Consider the following 12,606-nt stretch of genomic DNA (forward strand, 5'->3'; position numbering starts at 1 on the left):
GGCGGGAGGCGACAGGGTATTGGGCAGCCACAGGTCTGGTGGCTGTGCCTCAGGAGCACTGGTTTGGTTTTAATCAGCCTCTTGGTCAGGAGGGGAGTGGAAGAAGCAACTGTACCTGAGGCCCTGCAGAGCAGAGGCCACCCGTTGTGGTCTAGGGACCTTGATGCAGCGGTGAACTGAGAGCGGCTTTTAGGGGCCAACCTCGCAGTGTTTCCAAGTCTAAGCAAGAAACCAAAGACACCGATTCATTGCACATTTCCAACTGGAAATTAGTCTGGCTTGAAAAATGGTTTGCCCAGCTGTGGTACAGCAGTCAGAACCCACGAGGCCCAACAGACTGGCCTGTAGTGGGCTTCCGGCGCCTGCTTGCATTTGCACAACCAAGTCTCCACTGGAAAAGGGAAAAAGAAAGAGAGCAGAAAGATGGAATGTAAGCTGTAAGTTATTATCCTCTCCCTTTGTTTTGCACAAGTATTTGTGTTCCAGTTTGGACTTCCTAGGTACATAAGATGCTGAAGTCACATCTGGAAACTATTCTTTAAGCTTTTAGGCTTGGTTTACGTTTCTCTCCATTACCTGGTGGTGGTGTGGGCTTTTAATACTTATTAAATAAGTACTGAAGTAGACTTACTTTACAGGAGAGATGACCAGTGTCTGGAGAGGCAGGAAAATAAACTCCAGTGGTTGGGTGCTGGTAGCAAATTCACATTAACCTCTCTGTTTGACATTGGAAACTGGTTCGTGTATCTGAATCCACTGCAGAGTATTGTGTCCAGGGTTTTACACCATTAATTCAGAAACCTGACCTGGAAATACATTCTGGAAAACCAGAAAACCCATTTGGTTGAGTGGAACAGCCAGGTGGGTTAGTAAGGATGGTTTACAGAAGGTGTGGATGTGCCAGGGGAAAACTGAAGGACTGAGGCTGTAAGTAGAAGAGCATATCCTAGGGGGTTGGAGGAATGAACACTGGTCTAGTACAGGGGTGGGCAAACTTTTTGACTCGAGGCCCACAAAGGGTTCTTAAACTGGACCGGAGGGCCGGAACAAAAGCATGGATGGAGTGTTTGTGTGAACTAATATAAATTCAAAGTAAACATCATTACATAAAAGGGTACGGTCTTTTTTTTTTTTTTAGTTTTATTCATTTCAAACGGGCCGGATCCGGCCCGCGGGCCGTAGTTTGCCCACGGCTGGTCTAGTAGATATGAAGATACTGTGCAGGAGGTGGGGGAGGCTGGAAACTCTGGGTGGGAACAAGTCCTGATAATGAAGTAAAATATTCTGGTCACATAGAAATATTTCTGTAATAAGTTTTGGGGAAAAATTAAAGATATCTGGCATGCTCTAAAATGTGGCCCAAGAGTAGAGATACTTTTCCATGTAGACAGGTTGGCACATCCAATGCTGCGCTACTTGCGGAAGACGTGGGCAGAGCCTTGGGGGAAGCCCTGAGGCTGGCGTCACGGTGTCTGGCCTGATGGCCCAGGCCGGCGAAGGCCAGTCAGGGGTTCCTGGAACATCAGAACATTAACCTCCACTCATATTTAGGGTCTGGGGTTCAGTTCAGATGAAGTGAGTTTTGTGGTATAAAGTATATGAGAGCAAGGAGATATTTAAAATTGATTTTTCAAAACAGCCAAGGAAATGTTCTTAAATTTTTAAACAAAGAAATTTCAAGTTGAGTTTAGCTCAAATACAATTTGGGGGGAGGGGGAAAATGATAATTTCGTAGCCAAGAAGTTGTCAGCCATGATGCCAGAGTAACCAATTAGTGGTGGGATTTTCTTTATCAATGGATTCTTTCTTCTCCTGGTATTTAGAGGAATTATAAAATTGTCCCCATTTCTCTTAGTATTACAGAGGTGGGCAAAAGTAGTTTTATATTGTTATACAAATAACAATAATTAATAACTGAAGAATAAACTCTGTTTCATGTACTCACAAACTGTAAACCCACTTTTGCCCACCCTTTACTCTGGAAAATGCTTTGCTGTTTTGGGGCTGGCACTGTGTCTGTCACCTGGAGAGAGGATGTGTTCAGTGTGTCCAGGGGCCCTCAGGATGCCTCCTCCATAGCAAGTGGCTGTCATTGTGGTAACGTGGTTGTCAGGAGGGCGTCCCATTAGGAACAGTCTGGAAGCAGGGTATGCGAGTACTCCATTGCCTGTCCCATCTGGCAGCCCCTGGTGCCCGACTGCGCCTGGTTTCAGAGGTCTCTGCATCAGATCAGCTTGGTTGCAGTGGTGTGTGGGCTGGTTTCCAGACCCGTGTGGGGTTTGTGATGCATTCTGAACCAGACCAGTGTGTCTAGGTTGCTTTCATGAGGGAAGGGCTGCCCCCGCAGGGGTGAGGCATGTCACTGGTGTGATGTTAAATGTCCACAGCATCCCCTGCAGTTCTCATTTAAGGGCAGTACAATGTAATTGCTAACTACCTGCCCTGTGTTTACTGAACTGGCAGGCATGCTTGCGATGTTTATGAAACAGCTTACTGTCGGAAGGCTACTACTGAATATGCCCCTTCCAGTCCTCGGCCCAGGCCAGTGTAATTCGTGGCTTTGTAGTACTGGCTCTTCCTGGAAACAGCAGTCCTCTGGTAGCTGATGCCATATTAGCTTTAAGTGCTAAGTAGATATTCTCAGGCCCCTTCCTGCTGCTGCCATCATTCTATAAATCACACAACATCAATTCCCCACCAAATAACAGCTTAAAATAGAACACTGTCAAGCCAGTTTACACTCCATCCTTAAATCACATCATTGAGGAAATATTTAGAGAGAATGGAGTCGACTTTTTGTTTTTTTGTTTGAATGACCATCATAAACCTAATGCTTTTTAAAGAAAGAGCGCCTGGAAGACGAAGCCTTGTTTTCAGGATAATTCTGCCTCAGTAAATCCTCTCCACGTCCCAGCATTTATTGGGCCATTACTTGTTCTGAGGACTGATTACCCAGGCAGCTCATTAACTGGATAAACGGGCTTTAGTGAAAGAGTTTCGGTGAAGTCCTGTAGGGAGCACAGGCACGCGGTGGGAGGAAGCTTCAGTTCTGCAGCTTCTGCACTTGGGATCTGAAATGAAGAAAGATTTTAGGCAGGACTGACCCTTCCTGTCCTGTTGGGTCATTGTGAGTTTTGTTCCTGTTTTACATGTGAGCTGACCTAACTCGCTGTCACTCACAAGTAGCAAGGCTGCTCGTAGGTTCTGCCAGCACGAGTTCAGTATGTCCTTTAGGCACCTCTGGGGGCACTTAGGTTTCCTATGTCATTGCAGAGCCTGACAAGAGTGATGGAAGCTCTTAGGCCAAATTATAAATTTCGTGGAGCTGAGACTGCAGAAGTCTGTGCTGTTTAGCGCATCAGCTGACTTTTCACTGGCACAAGTCTACACAAGGCCCACCTATAACTAGCCCTTTTTTGCCCTGGAGACATTTAAAAGAGGGAATTTGGTACTGACAATGTTACTTAATTGATTTCTGCTAAGTTGTTTGATGAAGGCAGGCAGTGAGATTGGATTTTAGTCAGATGCGTTGCACTTCACAATCGGGGGTCAGCTCTCTTCTTTAACAATCCCCGGGTGCATTTGTCTCCAATCTGCTGAAGAAGCATGGCGGCCGTTTCCACGCGGCTTCTGTAATAAGGAACATGGCCTTTCAGAGAGATTTAGTGTTCTTTTCCAAAATAGTCACCATGCGGAATCCTTGAATGATGCAGCTAAATGCAACAGAAATGAAAAACACAACAAATTGTGGGTGGTGGCCATAAGCTGTACATTGAATTAACCAGCTAACTCAAAGCCCCAGGAGGATGTGTTACTTTCAAAAATTTCATGGCCTTCTTCCAACCTTCTTATTGTAAAGGTTAGCAATAATTACAAAAAAGATGGGCAGTGTGTGAAGCTCAGGTAACACATCCTTAACTTGGCATAAATAATGATCAACATGCTTTTTCCTGGGCTACCTGCACCTTGACAGGTAGGAACAGTTCACCGTGATGCACAGGCCTGCAGACAGGAAGCTCCTTCCTAGACGAAGAGATCCAACAAAGTGGGCACCAACTTCTCATACAAAGGGGCCCCCCAACAAATTCATTTCATTTTATAAATTAATGAACTTTTACTAAGTACTTATTCTGTGCCAAGAAGCACGGTGAGTCCTGAGGCTGACATTCCTCCCCTCCCACCATAACCAACCAAGCAACCTCCTCAAGCAACACAACACATAGCCTGCACCTGGCCAGGCTGACCTGGGGGACAGCCTGTTTCTAACACATTCCCCTCCCAGCTTACAGGTGTGCGGATTCCAAAGACAGATGGCAATGGCTTCACCTATGGTGCCACAGGTGAAGCCATTGCCATCTGTCATTGGAATCCGACAGCTTATACATTTTAATGAGATTTGCCCCTAAATAGCAAACAAACAGACTAAATCATACCCTTGCAAAGAAGTACTGTATTTAACATTGTATTTCTCTGAGGCCTATTATGAGCAGAGCCAGATTTGGTGGATTTCTTAGGGTACGTGAACATATCTTCCAAATATCTAGTCAGGTTCCAAGTAAGGTATCTGAGCTGTGGTTGGATTTTTCTTTTTCTCATAAGCAGTTATAACCACACAACAGTCTGATTTTTAGGGTTTCAGTACCGCAGCAGCCATCAGAGTTGGACCACAGTCAGCTTGGTGAAGCTCTGGGAATGGCCAGTCCATAATACAGCGTGCACTTGACATAACAGTTTAAGCCAGCCCTTGATTTCCAATGGTTTGAAAAGCTCCTCCAGTGCATTCTGTAAAGTTTGATGACTAAGAAGCCAGACCTTTGTAAAATAATGATCCTGCCAGATTCCAACCTCACACTGCCCTTGCCTGTTTGTAATTAATTCCGAGACTTGTGTGGTGAGAGAGAATGGACTTGCCTTTCTCTCTTGAAAAGAAAAGAGGTTCAGTGGTAATACTTTACTTTTAGGCCCAGTGGTTGTCAGTATTGGGACAGAATGTGGGGCACATGGCTTCCTGGGTGGTATAACATATTCTAATTCTAAATCAGCCAGAGGGACGCTTCTTTCATTACCTAGTTAGGAAGTCCTGCGTCTGTGACATTCACTGCTAAACTGGTGATGAGGGAAGGTCCACTTTTCTCCAGTTGCCACTGGAGCACCATTCATGCTGGCAATGTTTATACTTTTCTTCGTAGGCTAAAGAATTCAGTGTAAAAGTAGGGCTTCCAAAATGTTCCCTCTCTCATTTATGTCACAATTTGACATGTGCTTTTAAAAACCACCACTTACAAAACTGGTCTTTAAGCATTGTGAGTCAGAGGTAAAAAGGCAATAAAATGGATAAAGGGGCGTCCCAGTGCGATGGACAGAAATAGTATTACTGTCATGAGAACAGCGGCAAAGGCACCCGACTTCACGGAGATGCTGTTAACGGCACCACAATTACCATTAAAGGTCAAAATTTTGATTTGTCAGTTTATAATCTTATTCTTTCCAGGCAAAACAGATCAATTTAATGTTACAACTTATTTCTCTTTTTATCTCTTTTGGCCTGAGGGGGCAGGGGAATTGTCAACTGCGCAATCTTTAAAGTGTATGTTAATTTTTAATGTGGTATTTCAGTACATATTTTATTCATTAAATTTATTTGAAAACTTCTGTTGTCTATTTTACCAAAAAGAAAAAAATCCATTCTCAGAGCATGGCTTCCTAGGGCGTTGAACAGGCACCACTTCTACTCAGTGGATGGGTGACTAACATTCTCCTTCCCTGCCCTAACAAAGACCAATCTAAACACACTGTCTACACTGTCAATGGATTTATCTTGCTGTCTTCCTCTTTCCTCTTCATCACCCTTGTTTTAGGTCTAAAATACTGCACCCAGATTCTGGTCTCTTTCGATCACTGCTGGCCCTTAGGATGTGCTCAGAAATATTTGTTGAAAGAACTGCGTAATGAACTTTTTCTTAGAAAGGTAACAGTATCGGAAACAGCATGTCTCATTTAGTTCAGAATTATTACGCACTAGAATGTGCTAGTTCTTAACCACCTTTGCAGCTATGATGGAGTCGTTTTGATGTCAATGATGCAAACAGGTGAGGCTGCTGGCCTGTGGGGGTGGCACCCGAGGCCCAGGGATTGGGGATGCCAGCATGTTGAGCTCACTCACAGACGTTGGGTTTCAAGGCTCCGGTTCTGTGTATGGCTCCACTATCTCCCTCAGGCAGAGGGACCGAAATATCTCATGATGACAGCTGCTTCTCCAGCATCTCCTTTATCACAGTCGGGTCTGCTCGGTTGAGAGTCGCTTTTCGGACCAAGCCGATCAGTTTATTTATAGCTCTGGGGTTTCCCTTCTTCAGATCCATTACCTTTAAAGACAGAAATTGTTTGAGAGGAGAAAATATAGACCAACACCTAAAAATCCTAAATTAAGGTTTATATTTACTGAAATTTAAATTGTTTCTTTTAGTATGAGAGAAGGAAAGGGGGGTGTGTGAAAATCTGAGGCATTTTCTAGGTTCCTGTCGGAGATCCTGCCACTCTGTCTCCCAACTGGTAGGGACAGAGGACTGTGCTGCGTCATACTGACCAGGGCGAGGCGCCTCTCAGGGCCTCCATGGAGGTCAGCAGGCAGTGACATGCAGGTCTCCTTCTCCCCAGAAGGCTTCAACTCCTGTTTACTAGAAAATAAAACCATGGAATGGCGACTCTCCCCGAGCATGTGGATGCGGGGAGGGGGCACTGCACTGTGGTGCCAGGGCCACTGGCTCCGCCCTCCTGCTCTGCAGCGCCTGGATGGGCAATAAAGCCTGTGAGTATGTGCACTCAGTGTTATGGAATGAGTCTGAAACTAAAAGTGTAACTTTATAGGTCACTGTGGCTAAGGCAAAAGGACAGAGGTTCCCAAGTCCCAGTGCAGGCTCATTTTCCTTGTCAAGAGCACTTTCCAGAGCTGAGTGTCCCTGGCAAGCTGATGGGTAGGTGGCTATTATTCTGAAAGAGGTACTAGTCACTTTCCCCCAGTGAAAAATCTCTAGACAATATAATTAGATTTGGGGAGGGAGGGATGCTACTCATCGTAGCTTTTCTATTTTGTTCCATGCTCAGAACACAAAATGACTTGGTTTTCAGCTATGCTCCTGTTAAGGATTTGCTCCATAATTTACAAATAATTTTTTCTGCTTTTCTTTCCACCTGTTAATGGCATGAAGCTAACGTGTTTTCCTAGCATCTTTGCCCTCTGCAGCCACCCCTGCTGGTGTATTACTGAGGACCTCCTCATGAAGCAGGGCGGGCACAACATGTTCAGAAGCCACATGCCTGGGAGGGCCTTGTGCCCAGGAGGTTAAAACTTGGGTATTGAGTCTGAGAACTACCCTTTCAACTGAAAGGCCATGAAATTAAACTGCAGGGTGAATCTTCCTTTTACATGGGAAAAGCTGTATTTTTCTAATATTCACCTACTTTCATCCCTTGATCTTTAGCTCATCCATTGAGCTAAAAACTGACATAAATACTTAGGGAATTACTGATGAAACTGGATCAGCCATTACTAGGAAGCGCCTCTGGGTTGCTGTTACAGGGAGCTGTGGACAGGCTCTTGGCTGTGTCCTCAGGCTGGCCCCTCCTCCAGCTGCACCTAAGATCCTCCTCACCCTGTGGGTGGTAATTACCACTTGAGGATGTTCCTCCATTGTGGCTTGGCAGAGCTGTTCCAGGGCCTCTTGATCCTGCATTAGTTCAAGCCTCTTTTCTGAAACTATCTGTGCTGGAGTCTTCCCTCCGCTCCTCCATAGCTCCTCAAACACCTGCAGGCCAGAAGCAGGGAGAGAGGGAAGAGAAGTCAGCAAGCAGATGCAATGAATTCCCAGCTGCGGGTGTGGCCCACGTGGTGACCTGCCTCTCCTGATGCATCTGGGAGGAAGCTGCTCTACGGTGAATGCAGACACACCTGGGGTCTCCCCATGCTGAGCTGCTCCCTGGAAGCAGAGCAGGAGGCCACACTGCAGAGAGAGGTACTCCCCACCAGCTGACTCAGCCACCAGCAGGGAGGGGTTAGATGAGGTGTGAGATGGTTACTCACAGGCTCCTGCTGACAGGAGCAGGAGGGCCAGGCCCAGCTGTCTCCTGTCCAATGAATTAATTAACTGAAATCAGTGTGGTGAAGGATGGCGCCTCACAGGCGGCAGGAGTTAGCCACTGCTCCTAGATGAGGTTCAGAAAACCCAGCCTGCTCAGAAACATAATTTTAGGGGAGCAAGAAAGTGGCCCCATAATGAAGATACAAAATGAAAAATAACTAAAAACAGAAATAATAATCCATAGGGACCTGGCCCCAGATCTGACTAGGATGATCAATAATGTTTGTACTTTTCTGCTTATCAAAGTTGGAAAAAGGAAAATATTTTTTAAAAAGGCATTTCTGGGGGCAGTTTTCCTCATTCCTCTCATTTTTCTAGTGTGAGCTGGAAGAGGTGGTGTCCCGTGTGTCTCATGCAGCACCTCCTTAATCTTGGCCTACAGTTAGCATTGAGCACCCCTAAGACCAAGGACGAACTTGGGCCAAGGATGAACCATCCCTCCCAGAAAAATAGCTGGTCAGTAATTAGCCCATAGGACTTCGGTCAAGAGCCAGAGTAGGTAACAGCTGTGCTTGCCTTCTCCCACACCCACAAAAAAATTACAACTAAATTCTAGAACAATTATCACTGAAAACCACCTGAGGACAAGCTAAACAGAAGTCCTGTAAAGAAGAGGCTGCGTTGAGAATGGCAGGAGGGGTGGAGAGGTGGAATGGGCAGGTCCCCATGTCCATGGTGTGGAGATTAAGAATCAGGAAGATATCTCCGCTACAGAGGCCCCCCTGAAGAGCAACGGGGTCTCAGCCCAGGGCACCAGTGCTGGGAAGAGAAGTCCCCACAACATCCGGCTGTGAAAAACCAGCAGGGATTGCATGGGAGTGAGACGGAAGGCTGCTGGAGACCCAGCATTCCTCTTTTGAGGGTCCACGCACAGACCTGCTTGCTTCCAAACTCACTTGCTCTGGGCTCCCAGCACAGTGGCAGCAGCTAGAAAAGCACCAGGGACATAGGGTGAGGAGTTAAACCAGGGGTGGGCAAACTTTTTGACTCGAGGGCCACAATGTGTTCTTAAACTGGACCGGAGGGCCAGAACAAAAGCATGGATGGAGTGTTTGTGTGAACTAATATAAATTCAAAGTAAACATCATTACATAAAAGGGTACGGTCTTTTTTTTTTTTAGTTTTATTCATTTCAAGCGGGCCGTAGTTTGCCCACAGCTGGGTTAAACTGATTGGCTTCAGGGCTGACGGCAGCTCTCTCTGGAGACAGAAGTGCTGGCAAAAGCCGCTGCTCCTTTGGTGAGCTCTTCTCCCATCCTGCCAGCCTGGTACAGGTGGGTGCCAAATCTGAGCTCTCCATCAAACTGGCTACCACCATTTCACCCTGCCCTGGTGTTATGTCCTCCCACCCAACTTGCTTGCCCGACTTGAGCCACTTCTAGTGGTTCCTCCACACAAGTGGCCTGCCTTGGCTCATGCTATGGACTTTCGTAAAATATCTCAAAGGTCCACAAACCCCAAACAAGCAGAAGCCAACCTGGCATACTCTGTACCTCTTGATAAGTGGCTCCAAGCCTGGCACAAGTGACGACCAGTCTCAACTTGCATTGTAACTCCTGTCAGGTGGCCCCAAGCCTGGTATAGGCCGTGGCCAGTTTGGCTTGGAACATAGTCTCAACTAAGCAGCCACATGCCCAACACAAGTGGTGGTGGCCTCAGCTCACACGGTGGTACCCACCAAAGGGTTCAAGCCCAGCACAGTGGCAGCCAGGCTGGGTTGCAGCAGAGTGTCCAAGCCCAGCGCAAGCGGCCAACCACAGATTACTTTGTAGCCCCAAGCCTGGCAGAAGCATTGGCTGACCTTGGCCTGCACCAGGGCCCCTCCCAAGAGGCTCCAGAACCAACACACCCAGTGGTTGACTTCAGACCACACGAGAGCACCACCCAACCAGCTCCACAAATGACACACTTGAAAGGCAGACCTGGCTGGTACCAGAACCCTGCTAAAGCAACATCTACTCCATGGGGTCAACGCCAAAGCAATCTTGAGAAAAAACAAAGCTGGAGGCATCACATTACCTGACTTTAGGGCTATGGTGGTCAAGGCAGTGTGGTGCTGGTATGGGGACAGATATACGGATCGATGGGGCAGAGTGGAGAGCCCAGAGGTAAGCCCATATCTATATCGTCAACTGACCTCTAACAGGAGGCAAGGGTGTACAGTGGGGTAAAGACAGTCTCTTAGGTGAATGGTGTGTTGAGAAAGCTGAACAGATACTTATCAGGAAAGTGAGACTGGACCACATTCTTACTCTATATACAGGAGTGAACTCAGAATGGACTGGGACTTGGGTGTAAGACCTGAGACCATGGAGCTCCTGGAGGAAAACACAGGCAGTAAATCCTTTGACATTACTCTTAGCAATATTTGTTTAGATATGTCTTCTCAGGCAAGGGAAACAAAAGGAAAGAAAAACAAATGGGACTACATAAACTAAAAAGTTTTTGTGTAGAAGGAAGCCATCAACAGAACAAGGGGACAAGCTACTGAATAATAAAAGACATTTGCCAACTCATAGACACAGACAACAGTATAGTGATTACCAGAGGGAAGGGGGGATAAATGGTGATGGAAGGAGACTTGACTTAGGGTGATGAACATACAATATACAGATGATGTATTATAGAACTGTGCACCTGAAATCTATACAATTTTATTAACCAACCCGAGGCCTGGTGCATGAAATTCGTGCACGGGTATGGTCCCTAGGCCTGGCCGGCGATCAGGGCTGATTGAGGCCTTCCAGCTGCTGGCCAGGGCCTCCTTTTGTTCCACGCCATCCCCTGGTGGCCAGTGCACATCATAGCAAGTGATCGGTCTCCCGGTTGAACTCCTGAGGAGACACTTTGCATACCAGCCTTTTATATATATAGACTAAAGGTTGGATGCATGAAATTTGTGCAGGGGGGGAGGGGAGTCCCTCAGCCTGGCCTGCACCCTCTCACAATCCAGGACCCCTTGGGGGATGTCCGAACCGGCAGTCAGACATCCCTCTTGCAATCCGGGACCGCTGGCTCCTAACTGCTGGCCTGCCTGCTGGCCTGATCACCCCTAACTGCTCAACTGCCTCATTGCCCCTAACCACTCTGCCTGCCTGATCACCACTAACTGCCTCTGCCTCAGCCCCCGCCGCCATGGCTTCATCCAGAATGCCACCTGTAAGGTCGTTTGGCTGTCCAGTCTAATTAGCATATTACCCTTTTATTATAGATGTCACCCCAATAAATCCAATGAAAACCATTGTTTCTAATTATAAAAGTTAATACACAATCACTGTAGAAAATAAGGGAAAATAGAAAAGATAAAAAGAAATCACCTGTATTCCCATTCCCTCAGGATAAACAAGGTTAGTATTTTGGAGTTTTCCCTTCCCATTTTTGTCTTTCTGTTTTGTAACATAATTGTGACCATAATGTATATACAATTTGTGGCCTATTTTTGTTTCATTTATTGCAGAAGTGCTTCCTTATAATTAATGAAAAGCTAATATCCATCAAATATATTTATCATAATTATCCCCTACTGGTAGGTACTTAGACTTTGACCAGTGTTTATTTTGTCCATCACGATAGTCTCCTAAAAGAAGTTCTCAGTTAAAATTGTCCAACATTCAGGAAAAAAAGAGTGAAGATCTCAAGAGACTCCAGATCTCTGGCTCAAAGCAAAAATCACCTGTGAGGACTCTTATAAAGAATCTATGCAGCAACCCTTCTAGGAAAGGAGGCGGGGAAGCTCATGGCTTTGCGGCAGGCACACCTGCCAGTCTCAGGGGCCACGCAGATCTGAGCAAGTCGACCAGGTTGTCAGCCTAGGCCTGGCACCTCACACGGCTGGTACCGACAGGCTCAAACACTGGTGGGATTTGCTTGAGCCCAAATCACCAGAATAGAGGCAATGTGGAGCAGCTCGGGGATCATTGCCAAACCGCACCATTCAGAGGAAAAGCAGGACAACACAAGGACTGATGCTTTCAAATACAGAGACTGGCTGCTCCCTGAGAAAGAAGGGTGAGGTGGGGTACAAAGGAGGGACACGAGAGAAACACATTTCAGGGGCCTCCAGGAACCAAGGGGAGCCTGGTGGCTGGAGTGTCTCTACTCATGGAGTTAGAACACATCAGCTTATTAACTTCCCTCATTAGTCAGTGGCCATTGTAGCCCCGCTCCAGACCCCTGGTCTGACACTGTAGACCCCACTGGTCCAAACCTCTACTCATTCCTATTTAAGACAGAATGTGCACTCCTTGCTGGAACCTAGCGGGGTGGGAGCCACCGAAGGGCCACAGGCTTCCTCCCCTGGCCCTCTTGCAGCAAATGTAATGGCCTCTGTAGTTGCCAGCGTCATGGTGCAGCATAAATCCTCAGCTTTTGTCTGTGTTTAATTACCACCCTGGGAAGTGCTATCAAAGTGCAATGTTTTTTGGCCAGGCATGAAGCTGCTGCCCACTCAAGGCACACATACAGAACA

At 46.7% G+C, this 12,606-nt stretch overlaps 1 protein-coding gene and 1 long non-coding RNA gene across 4 annotated transcripts in view; one reads left to right on the forward strand and one right to left on the reverse strand.

The window, feature by feature from the left end:
• Nucleotides 1-6: 6 nt before the first annotated feature.
• On the forward strand, nucleotides 7-5,648 carry LOC106726973. Its single transcript, XR_001363126.1, has 2 exons — nucleotides 7-985; nucleotides 1,203-5,648. It is a non-coding gene; the product is annotated as an uncharacterized LOC106726973 (long non-coding RNA).
• GATB (glutamyl-tRNA(Gln) amidotransferase, subunit B) overlaps nucleotides 3,150-12,606 on the reverse strand; it is an 82,885-nt gene continuing 73,428 nt past the window's right edge. For 2 of the 3 annotated variants that reach the window (XM_014543881.1, XM_005871413.2), the window contains 2 exons: nucleotides 7,671-7,805; nucleotides 3,150-6,365 (listed from right to left, as the gene is read on the reverse strand). In XM_014543881.1, coding sequence (XP_014399367.1) covers nucleotides 6,237-6,365; nucleotides 7,671-7,805 — 264 coding nt within the window. In that variant the 3' untranslated portion in view covers nucleotides 3,150-6,236. The remainder of the gene's footprint in view (nucleotides 6,366-7,670; nucleotides 7,806-12,606) is intronic. The other variant, XR_001363125.1, reaches the window with a different exon arrangement.

Source organism: Myotis brandtii, unplaced genomic scaffold (genome assembly GCF_000412655.1).
Source record: "Myotis brandtii unplaced genomic scaffold, ASM41265v1 scaffold34, whole genome shotgun sequence".
Taxonomy (NCBI): Eukaryota; Metazoa; Chordata; class Mammalia; order Chiroptera; family Vespertilionidae; genus Myotis; species Myotis brandtii.